At 35.0% G+C, this 13,780-nt stretch overlaps 2 protein-coding genes across 2 annotated transcripts; both read right to left on the bottom strand.

Moving 5' to 3' along the window:
• Position 1: 1 nt before the first annotated feature.
• LOC109154949 (LRR receptor-like serine/threonine-protein kinase GSO2) lies at positions 2-7,397 on the bottom strand. The gene is made up of 3 exons (XM_019302677.1): positions 7,224-7,397; positions 165-2,640; positions 2-66 (listed from the first exon to the last, which is right to left on the bottom strand). Exons 1-3 carry the CDS (start codon positions 7,395-7,397, stop codon positions 2-4), a joined length of 2,715 nt encoding a protein of 904 aa, XP_019158222.1.
• A 3,070-nt stretch (positions 7,398-10,467) lies between these two features.
• Positions 10,468-13,048, bottom strand: LOC109154950 (receptor-like protein 12). Its single transcript, XM_019302678.1, has 3 exons — positions 12,471-13,048; positions 11,783-12,369; positions 10,468-11,642 (listed from the first exon to the last, which is right to left on the bottom strand). Exons 1-3 carry the CDS (start codon positions 13,046-13,048, stop codon positions 10,468-10,470), a joined length of 2,340 nt encoding a protein of 779 aa, XP_019158223.1.
• Between the last annotated feature and the right edge of the window lie 732 nt (positions 13,049-13,780).

Genomic DNA, 13,780 nt, shown 5'->3' on the forward strand with positions numbered 1-13,780 from the left:
ATCATTCTGCCCAATGAGGCTGGGTAGTGATTTGTATTCCCCAACCATAGTCATTGCACTCAAGCTCTGCAGGAAATATCTAGACAACTCTCCAGTGAAATTATTGAAGGACAAATCAATTATGCGTAAACTTGGTAGCACAAACTCTATCTTAGGAATCTGACCATAAAACATGTTGTTTCGCAAGATAAGAACTTTGAGTGAAGGGAGTTTTTCCAACCAAAATGGGAAACTATCAGATATCATGTTGTTTCCTAAATCAAGAATCTGCAGCATTTCGCAATTGACCAGTGATCTTGGCAGCTTCCCTTTCAAGCGATTGCCATTGATATTAAGAGTAACAAGATTTCCTGCTAATGTAAAATTAGAAGGCATTTGATGGTATCTGTTTCCTTTCAAGTTCAAGACAGTTAGTGGTGCATCCTTGAGCAGGCACTCAGGAATCAAACCACTCAAATTATTACCTGACGCATCAAGAACATCTAGGTAGCTACTCATATTGCATAATTCGGATGGAAGAGATCCTTTGAAGCGATTGTCATTAAGATAAAGAGCATACAAAATAGAAGAAACATTTGTAGGAAATTCATCAAGGACGGAAAACAGATTGTGAGAAATATTTACAAATTGAAACACATTCTCCCATATCCAACTTGGAAATTCACCTTCCATCTTGTTATCTGAAAGGTCAAGATACTCTAAACTTTTGAGGCCTTTCAAGAACTTAGGGAACTTAGAAATGTTGCAAGAATGCAATGCTAGACCGGATAGCGACATGAATGAATTATTTCCCATGGCTGATGATGGTTCAGGAAAATGTATTGGATTTCCAGAAAGGTCCAAGTCCTTGAGATTGCTGTTGTTCCCCAACCAACTAGGAACATAACCTCGGATGTTAGTATAAGAAAGATTCAGATCATTAAGTTGTACTTGGCTCTTCAAGAAAATGGGGAAGTCAAATAAATTGCACTTCATTAAATTCAATTTCTGTAGCTGAGGTAAGTCATAACCTCTACCATCATTTTCAACTGTCAAGTTATTGCTAGAGAGATCTAAGTCTATCAAGTTCTTGAGATTCTGCAACATCTCAAATTTCATACTTCCATTGAAGTTGTTAGAGGCCAATGACAGATGAATGAGGTTAGGAAGCTTAAAGATTGATTTAGGTAGCACCCCACCAAATTGATTGCCATTCAAATACAGCTCCTCTAAAACAGAGGAAGATGTATTAGAGAACTCCTCAAGTACACCACTGATTTTGTTACCATCTAGGTACAAAGTTTTCAGAGATGGTAGTGTGAAAACAGAAGAGTGAATTTCACCAGTGAGAAGATTGGATGACATGCGAAGGACTGAAAGATTTGGCACACTTGTACTATGAAATGGGGGTAAAGAACCAGTGAATCTGTTTCCTTCAATGTCCATCTCAATAATACTTGTGAGGTTTGCCAGTGATGACGGGAGTAAACCCGAGAACTTGCAGTGAAAAAAATCAAGAAATTTCAGTGACTGTAGATTTCCAATGGACTCAGGCAATTCTCCATGGGAATTTGTGTCACCAAGTGACAACATTTTTAGTGACCGTAGATTTCCAATGGACTCCGGCAATTCTCCATGAAAATTTGTGTCACCAAGTGACAAAATTTGTAGTGACCGTAGGTTTCCAATGGACTCAGGCAATTCTCCATGAAAATTTGTTTGAGAAAGTGAAATGCTTTGCAAAGAACTGTGTTTTGGAAACTCTGGAAACTGGACACTCAGATTGATATTTTTGGAGATGTCAATGATTTTCAATTTTGGAAGGCGAAAAACATTTTCTGGGAAATCTCCATACAACTCACAAGAAGCCAAATTGAGAGTTTCCAAGTTCATGAAATTCTCAAAAAAAGTGGGAATCTCAGGAGACAGTTTGTTATCGCTAAGCTGCAAATACGACAGTGATTTTAGTGTTGCAAATGAAGGGTGGATAGGACCAAAGAGATTACAATTGGACAAACTTAAAACCTCAAGATGAGGCAATGCAGAGGATAAGGCTTGAGACCAGTTTTTAGACCCATGAGCTGAGAGGCCTACATAATCAAGATACACCTCTTTTAAAGAAGTCAGATTCATAACAAAAGATTCAAGATTTGGTTTTCTTAACTCTACATAATCAAACATCCAGGAAATATCAAGAGACACCAACCTCGTTAGCCTCGAAATCCCCATAGGAATTTGACCACTGAACCTGGTACGCGAAAGGTTAAGGTGAGTCAAATACCTCAGATTCTCGAACCCCGACGACGGAAATGGAACGGGGGTGTAATTGTTGAAATTGTTGCAAGCAAGATTGAGAGTTTGAAGATGGTGAAGATTGAAAATTGGAAAAATTTCACCGGACAACATACTGAAACTAAGGTTGAGTCCGATGACATAACCGGTTGCAGGGTCACATGTAACGCCATCCCAACTACAGCAATCCTCCTCCTCCATATTCCATTCCATCATCTTCTTTGAAAAGTCTTCATCACACGACGGCTCCCACGGCGGTGGTGAATGAAGGTTGAGAGCTCTGAGCTGTGACAATGCTAACCATTGGCTGTGTACACATTTTTGAGTTGACAACATCAACATGGAATTGGAAGAAGATACAATATTACTCTGCAACGCAATAAAGAGAAACAGAAATATGAGAAATAATGTGTTTAAGTGAATATAAAGTGTCATTTTATTGGAGTACGTGAAGCTAATATCTAATAATAATGTGTATGCAGGAGATCCAAAGTGCATATTATAGATCAGATCAGAGGAGCTTATATATAGATCCAGGAATGACATATATGCAATGGCTGACATTTTTTTTATTATTTTAAATTCGGGACCAATTTTTAATTACTTTTTCTCCATTTTTCTACTCCTGATTGGAACTAGTTTAAAATATGCACATCATGCAATAATAATAAGAATAAAATAAATCAGAGTATTTTTTTTTTTTTTTGAACGCCTCCGTGGGATCGAACTCACAACCTTCCAAGTGGAAGTCCAACCCGGGTACTATTGGACCACATAGTCCTGGTAAATAAATCAGAGTATATTCATACCCATCTAATTACTTCTACATTGTTTTTATTTTCAACTTTAATTTTTTATTTATAAGTAATATATTAATTATTTATATTATCATTTGTAAACAGGGACGGAGCCAAGAATTCTGTTGAGGGGGGTCGAAATAGGGACGGATTCAGAAATTTTTTCCAGTAAAGGCGAAACATTAAAATAAAAGAGATATTTAAAAAAAAAATAAAAATAAATTACATAAGAAATATAGGTGTAAATATTATTGGATATGAGCAAAAAATAAAACATATCGAAACTTTATAAAAATATTCATACCAAAATATGAAACACAATTAATTTGATAAAATAATTTGAATTTATGTAAGTGTGTGTATTAAATATTAAAAAAACTATTAAAAAAACTGTAAAATTAAATTGACACCCATAAGATTCAAACATTTGACCTTTATCATAACCAAACACATGCTCTACCAACTAATCTAACTCATTCCTTATTGACAATTAACAATTTTTATATACTAATACTCAAACATGTACTATATATATACATATATACATACAAAAATTATATATAGAGTAGGGGCGGGAGTGGGGTGAGGGGGGCAGCTGACCCCCTGCCCCCTTTGGCTCCGTCCATGTTTGTAAATTTCTCTCATAATATTATAAGATAATGTAGTTTTTATGCAAATAAAGAATGATTATTTAATCTCCACAGACTATATTGGTCAGTCTTTCAAACATATGTGTAGACTTGCTTTTAAGTCTTCTTTCGTGCACACTTTTCCTTGTCTTTATTCATTTCACGACCACAATAATAGCCGTCCATCTAAATAGTCCGGAAAATATGAATCTAATCAGCTATATAGCTCTAAAGATATAAGGTTTTTATTCAATTTATTTAATAAAGTCTTATTCCTTTTATCATTAACCGATTACAATATGATTTATTCCTTTAAATAAGAATTATGATATTTATCAATTTGTGTATATATTTTTTAATAATAAGTTACAAATAAAAAATTAATTATTTACATCTTTTTATTATAATATGTAAAAAGTCGGCGTAGGGGAAGTGCTTATTATAGAGGAATGACTTGGGTCAGATGAAGTATATTACTCCCCATCTCATTTTATAGGCCTGGTTCAGTTAACCAGGCTTGATTGAAGTTATTTTGAATTCAATTTTTCACAATATTAAGTTTAGTATTAATCAGGACTATGTGGTCTAATGGTATCCGGGTTGGACTTCCATTTGGAAGGTTATGAATTCGAGCCTCCCCATACTACAATGTAATAGAGCTAGTAGCATTCAAAAAAAAAAAAAAGTTTAGTATTAGTATACAAAATTTATATATTCAGAAACTATACTAAAAGTACTATTAAACACAAAAAATTAAATTTAAAAATAAATATAAAATACTAAAGAAAATAAACAAAGAAGAAAAAGTTAATTTGACCAAAGAATAATAAGTATGACAGATAAAATGGGACAAAAGGAGTATATTACTTGAAATTGTACATATTTATTTATTATTTTTTTTTTTTTGAGAAAGACGTATTCAATTTTTTCTTCACAATAAATTAAAAAAGGAAAATGTTCAAATAAGCCTTCACACTTTACCTAGAATTTCAATTAAGTCTCTAAACATTTTAAAGTTACAATTAAACCCATAAACATGTTATTTTAATGCATTGATGTCCAAGTCCAACAACCAATTAATGACCTGCTATTGCAGGTCACTAAATTTTCGGCAACCTTCTAACCCACTCTAGCAACAATCCGATTAATTCCAACTAACATCGTCAAAATTTTAAGGAAAAATGCGAAGAAGTGACCAAAAGGTCACTTGCCGAAGAAGGCGACCAATGGTACGGTGGCCTTCTATAGTGAGAAGTTTACCAGAGAAGGCGACCAAAATGGTTGCCTTCTCCGGCAGGTGGCCTTTTGGTCACCATCTGCTCCGGTAGAAGGTAACCTTTTGGTCGCTTCTCAGTTGTTTTTCTTAAAATTTTGGCTGAGTTGATCGAAAATTCGGCAGAGTTAATTGAAATGTCGCCAGAGTAAGTTAGAAGGTCGTTGGAATTTTAGTGACCTACAATCAATCGTTATATCCTACACCACGGCGCACATAGCACTGTGCGCCGCGCGCCTCCCAAAACGACGTCGTTTTGGGTAGTGTTGGGAGGCGCGGTAGGAAGTTGCTGAGATTATGTGTATTTGTTCACAACGTTATGTGTATTTGTTCACAACGCTATGTGTATTGGTTCATACAGTTATGTGTATTTTTTATACAATTATGTACATTCTTTTTTATACAATTATGTACATCCGAATCAGAAAATTTTTGTGTATTATGTTAAGATTTGATGTGTATTATGTTAAAAGTTTATGTTTATTATGTATTATGTTAGATTATGTGTATTATCTTTTAAAAAGAGTATGTATATTTTGTTATATAATTATGTACATTCATGTATAACATTATGTGTATTCTAGTATAACATTATGTACATTCTTGAATAGCGGGTTTTTTTTTAAAGAAAAAACTACTGTCATTCACTGGGTGCATAGTGCAGCGCGCGCCGTGATGTAGGATATAAATTGCCACCTACAATAGTAGGTCATTAACTGGTTGTTGGGGTTCAATATATCGAAATGACATGTTTATGGGTTTAACTGCAGCTTTGAAATGTTTAAGGGTTTAATTGACTTTTTGGATAAAGTTCGAAGGCTTATTTGACCCTTCTCCCAATTAAATATTCTTTTATTAAGTTTTTTTTTTTTCCATAAAGAATGATTATTTGTGGTTTGTATAATTAATATACTCCGTATATTTTAGTGTCAATTATTACTGAGGTCCAAATTGAAAAGTATGTTACGTGGAATTTGATTCACAAGAATTGGAGTGGTCTTTGGGAAATTGACGTTGTACCCCAATTCCACCATATATATATATATATATATATATATATATATATACACACACACACACACACAAAATTCAGTTTTCGTGCGGTTGAATTTGAGCCATTGATCTTACATAAATTAATGTTCAAGATTACCAAAAAAAAAAAAAAAACGCGGTGACAATTTGGTAATTTTTGTCTCTAGGTCAAATTTAAGGTGCGTGGTTTTGTGCTTTAGGTGCGTGAGGTTTGTGCTTAAGGTACGTGTGTTGTGTACTTAATTTGAATATTTGTTAAAATGTAAGGTGCGTGAGTTTTGTGCTTAAGGTGCATGAGTTTTGTGCTTAATGTGAGTAGTTGTTGAAACTTAAGGTGTGTGGGTTTCCTTCTTAAGGTGCGTTGTTTTCCTTCTTAAAGTGCGTGATTTGTATGCTTAACGTGCGTCAGTTGTGTGAAACTTAAGGTGAACCATTTTAAAACCTTAGGTGCGTGGTTTATGTTCTTAAGGTGCTTTGTTGTGTGCGTAAGGTGCGTGGGTTGTGTTCTTAAGGTGTGTGGTTTGTGTTCTAAGGTGTTTTGTTTGTGTGTTTAAGGTGCGTGGTTTGTGTACTTAAGGTGCGCCATTTTAATGTTTAAGGCCAGGTGCGTCCTTCGCACAACTGCACGGGAACCCTTCCCCGCACCTGAACTCTTCTATATATATATATATATATATATATATATATATATATATATATATATATATATATATATTTGTGTGTGTGTGTGTGTGTGTGCGTGTGTGTGCGCGCGCGCGCGTGTGTATGTGTGTGTGTGTGTGTGTGTGTGTGTGTGAAGTATATTAAGAATAATAGAATTGAGAGAGCATATTCTTACTTTAATATTGTCCACAGTAAATTAAAGAGGGTTTATCCAAAATGGTCTTTCGACTATCGCTCATTTTCAATTTTGCATTTTCGACTTTCAATTGCACACAATATGGTCCATTGACGTTTTAAAATTACCCAAAATTGGTCCTCCATTAAATTTTGCGTCAAACAGCCGTTAAGTTAGGGGTATTTTGGTCCATTCCACCCAATTTGACCATTTTGTTCATCAACGTCGTGAATCATGGAGCTGGTGGTCCTGGGAGCTTTGGTTACGCTGTCCAAGCTCACGCTGGAGAGAGGAAGAAGTCTGCCCAGCCACCGCCATTGCAGGAGGCTCTGTTGCACTCGTTGGAGTTCTGCTACTGCCGGACGAGAACCACCCTAGCTCACCGCCGACCACCCACACCTGCTGCTGCCGTCGATCTGCTCTGTTCTACTGTACATCGTCGTCTGCTGCCTAGCTGGAGAGGGAGAGAAAACCGAGGAAAAAGGGAGATAGAGGTGATGGAGGAGATCGCCGGAAGAAGACGGCTGCACTCCGTTGCCGCCGTTCTGCACAGCCATCGCCGTGGTGGCGGCGGAGTAGTTGATCGAGGAAGAAGATGAGTTCAAGTTAGACAGTAACTCCACTTCGAACGACGGCGTGCAAGTACTAATCAATTTCCTCTAGATCCCCTTCAAAGATCACATTCTCTTCCTTCGATGTAATCGAGTCCCATCGGAGCACTATCTTCTCCGCTGACTCGAATGCTACGGCCTCATTCTCCATTCTCGACTCTCTTTCTCTCTCTCCATTCTCCACTCTGTTCCCTTTCATTTTCTTTTGATTCTTCTTTCTCTGTCGCATATTCTTCCCACCAGATCAGAAGAAGAAACCAAAAGAAATTGAAAGAAGAAGTTCAGAAATTTCCAGGGGTGATTTCTAGAGATGAGTTGAGGAAATTTTTTTGAATTTTTTCATCCAATTCGAGTAGTGGACTTTTGGGATATGATAATGATGGAAATTGATAGCATTGAGTGTGTATCCTCATCGGACGGCATGGAAGACGAAGAGATCGCATCGTCTATGACGTCTCACCCGTCGGCTTCATATTCTGTTGAATGGACCAAAATATCCCCAACTTAACGCCCTAATTGATGGAAAAGGTAACCGAAGATCAAATTGGGAAAATTTTTTAAAGTCAAGGGACCACATTGGGTGCAATTAAAGATCGGAATGTAAAATTAAAAATGAGCCATAGTCAAGGGACCAAAATGGATAAAAACTCGTAAATTAAATATTCTTTTATGAATTTTTATATTTATCATAGAGAATGATTATTTGTGGTTTTTATAATTAATATATTTTAGTGCCAATTATTACTAAACTCCATATTGAAATGTTTCTTGCGTGGGATTTGGTTCACAAAAAATTGGAGTGGTCTTTGGGAAATTGACTTTGTATACAGATAATTACAGTAATTGTACCCAAATTGAAGTGGTCATTGGAAAATTGATGACTTTGTACCTAGATAAATACATTAACGTAAAAATTTGTATGAGACCATTTCATGGATCCTTATCCGTAAGACTAGTCGAGTTGTAGATAACAAGTTATTACTTATGATAGAATCATAATACTTATTACATAAAATTTAATACCAATTTGGAATAAATAAATTGTTATAAATATTGTAATATTTATATTTGAAATTGTGATACTATTTAGGGTAACATAATTGTTACTAATGATAAATATTACAATATTTATAACTGATCGAAATTGTGATACTTATAAAGTGTAAATCTAATGTAAATATTGTAATACTTCTATGTAAAATGTTACTTATGAAAAAAATTGTAATACTTATTGAAGAAAATTGAATATCAATTTGAATGAAAAATACAACCTGATATGTCTCACGAATAATGATATGTGATACAATCTCACACAAATGTGACTCTTACGTTAATAATGGTACACAAATTGGAGTGGCTTTGGGAAATTGACTTTGTACCAAGATAATTACATTAATGGTACCCAAATTGGAGTGGTCTTTGGGAAATTGATTTGTACCAAGATAATTACATGAATGGTACTCAAATTGTTGTGGCCTTTGAGAAATTGACTTTGTACCAAGATAATTACATTAATGGTACCCAAATTGGAGTGGTCTTTGGGAACTTGACTTTGTACCAAGATAATTACATTAATGGTACCCAAATTGGAGTGGTCTTTGGGAAATTGACTTTGTACCTAGATAATTACATTAATGGTACCCTTTGTACCTATAATTAATAAAGTTGAAATTATGTCCGCATGAGCAGCTAAATTGGTTATAGAGATGGAAGTTTGAAAGAATAATCAGGGATTGAGTCTCACCCGATGGCAGTGTGGGAACAACCTCTCAAAGTGATGCTCGATTAGGACTCAACTTTTTGGAAAGAATAAAGTTGAAATTATTAATTATAAAAAAGTGAATAAAATAATAGATGGATTTGTAGGGGTGTAGGACCCACAAAAAAGGACATGGATTTGAAATTAAATAAGGGGTGAGATTATATGGTGATGTAGAGGAATTGGATCCACAAAATGAGAAAAATAAGAGGACAATGGTTTTTTATGCTTGAGAGACTATGGTTGCATTGATTTTTTTTTAAATAAAAACTAAAAAATAGAAAACGGACGACAGGAGCAAACAAAAAAAAAACATATTTTTTTTCGCACTATTTTCCATATTTCAACTATAATACTAGTTTTTCATTTTTTTAAAATATAAAAAGGGTTTAAAAACATTTTTTATTTTGTTTAATTTTAACCATCCAAACATATCCCATGAGAGTTCTGAAGATTAAATAGATACCCGGTACTATTTTACTCATTGTCACCCATGTATATTATTCCTAACATTATTTGAATTAAAATATCACAATGGTGAAACTTTCTTGCTCACTATGAAACAAATAGAACTACTCTAATCTGACACTAATACAAAAATGTAATACTACGTCACCTAATATACGTCGAGTTTTTATTTATTGTCGTCTAAAGTATTATAAGATACACAACACAACTTAGAGATACTCCAATTTGGCAGAAGCATATTCAGGGGGAATTGTACCACTTAAGTAATTGCGGCTCATATCACTGCACAAAATAATAATACTAATAATCAAGCAAAGAATATATTATACCAATAAGTAGAACAGATTATTGCAATAAATGCAGAGAATCTTGAATTGGTACATTGTCTTTAGAAATGATAACTTCACCAAGGAAGCACACCTTGCAAATACTGTCCTTTCAAAACTCTGCTTACACAAAAGTAGAGCCTATTAAGACCCAACAGATCTTGTAATTTAGTTGTATAAGTCTCAAAGAGAGTTGGGTAAAAGGAGAAGCTTTACATGCTTTGAACATGGCAAATGCCACCAGCGAAGCTACAATTGCAAGTGAGAGAATTCATGTACAGAGGCATATCACCTCACTTAATTCATTGCCATTCAAATACAAATACTTTAAAACAGAAGAAGATCAGAAGTACTATTTAACTTAACAAGCTAAGGTATTAAGCATATATACTAAGCACATATCAACATGAGACAACCTTGACTTAGGGAATGTAAACACAAAACAAAAGCTATCTTCTCACTTTTAGACTGTTAACTGCACTTTCTTCTTCTTCCTTCTTGCCTGCTTCTTCTTCTGCTCCTGCTTTACGACCCATTTAATAATCCATTCAGCCAAGAATGTAAACCCGATTGTCAACCCAACAACTAACCCAAACCCACATCCAGCAACTGCAAACGTCCAATCAAACATGGCTTCTTCACCTTCCAAGCTCTCATCCTGTGCTACTGGTACATCATCATCTTCACTGCATTTTCTTGAGAGTGGGCTTCCACACAATCCTGCATTTCCTATGTAGGAACTATTCGTGAAAGTATTGAATTGGTTCCCCAAAGGAATGTGGCCAGCTAGTTGGTTGTAAGACATGTTCAATACTGACAGGAATGTTAGACTGGTGAGTTGTGGAGGAATCACTCTTGAGAATTTATTCTTTGAGAAATCTAAAGATTCAAGTTGAGATAACTCTCCCAATGATATTGGAATTTGCCCATAGAAAACATTTTGTGATAGGTTGAGCACAACCAATGATTTTAGTTCACCAATCTCTTCCGGAACATTGCAATGGAACTTGTTGTTTGACAGATCCAAAGACACAAATATTGTCAAGATCTTAACCAACACCATCTCATATCCTTTGTTCACGACCGTCACTGAATCATGATAGTATTTATCATGCTTTCCAATGAGGCTGGGTAGTGATTTGTTTTCCCCACCCATAGCCATTGCAGTCAAACTTTGCAAGAAATATTTAGACAACTTTCCTGTGAAATTATTGGAGGACAAATCAATTATGTGTAAGCTTGGTAGCACAAACTTTGTCCTAGGAATCTTCACCTCACCATAAAACATGTTGTTTCGCAAGACAAGAACTTTGAGTGAAGGGAGTTTTTCCAACCAAAATGGGAAAGTATCAGATATCATATTGTTTCCTAAATCAAGAATCTCTAGCATTTTGCAGTTGGCCAGTGATCTTGGCAACTTCCCTTTCAATTGATTGCCATTTATATTCAGAGAGCGAAGATTATTATAGGCAAAGGTAAAAGTAGAAGGCATTTGATCGAATCTGTTTCCTTTCAAGTTCAAAACTGATAGACTTGTCAGGTTGAACAGACACTTCAGGATCAAACCACTCAAATTATTATCTGATGCGTCAAGAACTTTCAGGTGGCTCATATTGCATATTCCGGATGGAAGAGATCCTTTATACGATTTCCATGAAAATAAACAGAAAAAACATTTAAAGAAATATTTAAGGGAAATTCATCAAGGGCAGATAAAAGATTGTGAGAAATACTCACAAATTGAAGTTGATGCATCCATATCCAGCTTGGTATTTCACCTTCTATCTTGTTATCAGAAAGGTCAAGATACTTTAAAGCAGGAAGGCCTTTCAAGAATTTGGGAACCTTGGAAATGTTGCAAGAATGCATCACCAGTTGGTATAGTGACACAAATGAATTATTTCCCTGAGCTGACGATGGCTCAAGAAAATCTAATGGATTTCCAGAAAGGTCTAACCTCTCGAGTGTGTTGTTCCCCAGCCAACTAGGAACATAACCTCGGATGTGATTATTTGAAAGATTTAGACTTCTAAGCTGTACTTGATTCTTCAGGAAAATCGGGAAATCAGATAAATTGCACTTTTGTAGACACAACTCTTCCAGCTGAGGCAAGTCAAAGCTTCTATCATCATTTTCTTCATCTGTCAAACTAATGCTAGAGAGATCTAAAGATATCAAGTTTTTGAGATTCTGCAACATTTCAATTTTCACACTACCATTAAAATTGTTAGAGCCTAGTGATAGACGAATGAGGTTAGGAAGTTCAAAGATTGATTTAGGTACTACCCCACTCAATTGATTGCCATTCAAATATATTTTCTTTAAAACAGAGGAAGATGTATTAGAGAACTCCTCAAGTTCACCACTGAATTTGTTATTAGGGAGGTACAAGTATTTCAGAGATGGTAGCGTGAAAAGAGACGAGTGAATTCCACCGTGAGAAGATTGGATGACATATCAAGGTACCAGAGATTTGGTACACTTATACTATGAAATGGTGGTAAAGAACCAGTGAATCTGTTGTATCTAAAGTTTAACTCAATAATACTTGTGAGGTTTGCTAGAGATGATGGGATTAACCCTGAGAGATTGCATCTAAAAATATCTAAAACTTCCAGTGACTGAAGATTTCCAATGGACTCGGGCAATTCACCATGAAAATTTGTTTGAGTCAAATTTCTGAGTTCCTCGAACCCCCGGGACGGAAATGGAGTGTTGTTGAAATTGTTGCAAGAAAGATTGAGAGTTTGTAGATGGTGAAGATTGAAAATGGGAAAAATTTCTCCAGACAGCATACTAAAACTGAGGTCGAGTCCGATGACATAACCGGTGGCAGGGTCACATGAAACACCATCCCAACTACAGCAATCATCCTCCATATTCCATTCCATCACCTTCTTTGAATGAAGGTTGAGAGCTCTCAGCTGTGATAGTGCTAATCGTTGGCTGTGTACACATTTTTGAGTTGAAGATGAAAATACAACAACAATGACATTACTCTGCAACACAATAAATATAAACATCAGAATTGTCTTTAAAGCCATGTAAAGTGGTCTCATTTTGTGTTTTATGTTTTTCTTGAAGAAATGCTTATTATAGAACGGAGCTAATATCTAATGTGCATGCAGGCTGGCGAATTGCCTATTATTATATATATAGAATGGCACAATATATGACATAAATGGGCAGTAATTGACGGGCATTGTACTTTTTATTTTATATTTTTAGTAATATATATTTGTTTGATTAGTCTTTCAAATATATAGTGTTGACTTGCTTTTTCAGTCTTCTTTCATTCCCCTATTTAAAAAAAATGTTGGCTTGATCCTGTTGGTGGAGTGCCTGGCCAAACTTGCAACTCGATCTGTCTGTTTTCAACTTGAAAGGAAACAGATACCATCAAATGCCTTCTAATTTTACATTTGCCTATACAAAGAAACAAGAGAATACAATTAAAAATTGAATCATTCTGTGACAAATAACCCACAAATAGGTAAGGAAGTCTCAAAAATCTAAAAATCTTTGTAAATATGGTCATGAAAGTATAAAATCTTAATTGCATGCATATAATATGTTGGGAGGCACAAACTTGCAATTCACTTATTTATTTACTATATCATCTACCCACCTAGCTCGCCTCCTAAATCCTATATATATATATATATATATATATATATCTATATATACCTCTATCATCACATACATACCTACTTTATCATTATCTCTATCTACTTATCTACCTAATATAAGGCATGTATTTATTTGTTTAGTCATTT

This window comes from Ipomoea nil, unplaced genomic scaffold (assembly GCF_001879475.1).
Source record: "Ipomoea nil cultivar Tokyo-kokei standard unplaced genomic scaffold, Asagao_1.1 scaffold2662, whole genome shotgun sequence".
Taxonomy (NCBI): Eukaryota; Viridiplantae; Streptophyta; class Magnoliopsida; order Solanales; family Convolvulaceae; genus Ipomoea; species Ipomoea nil.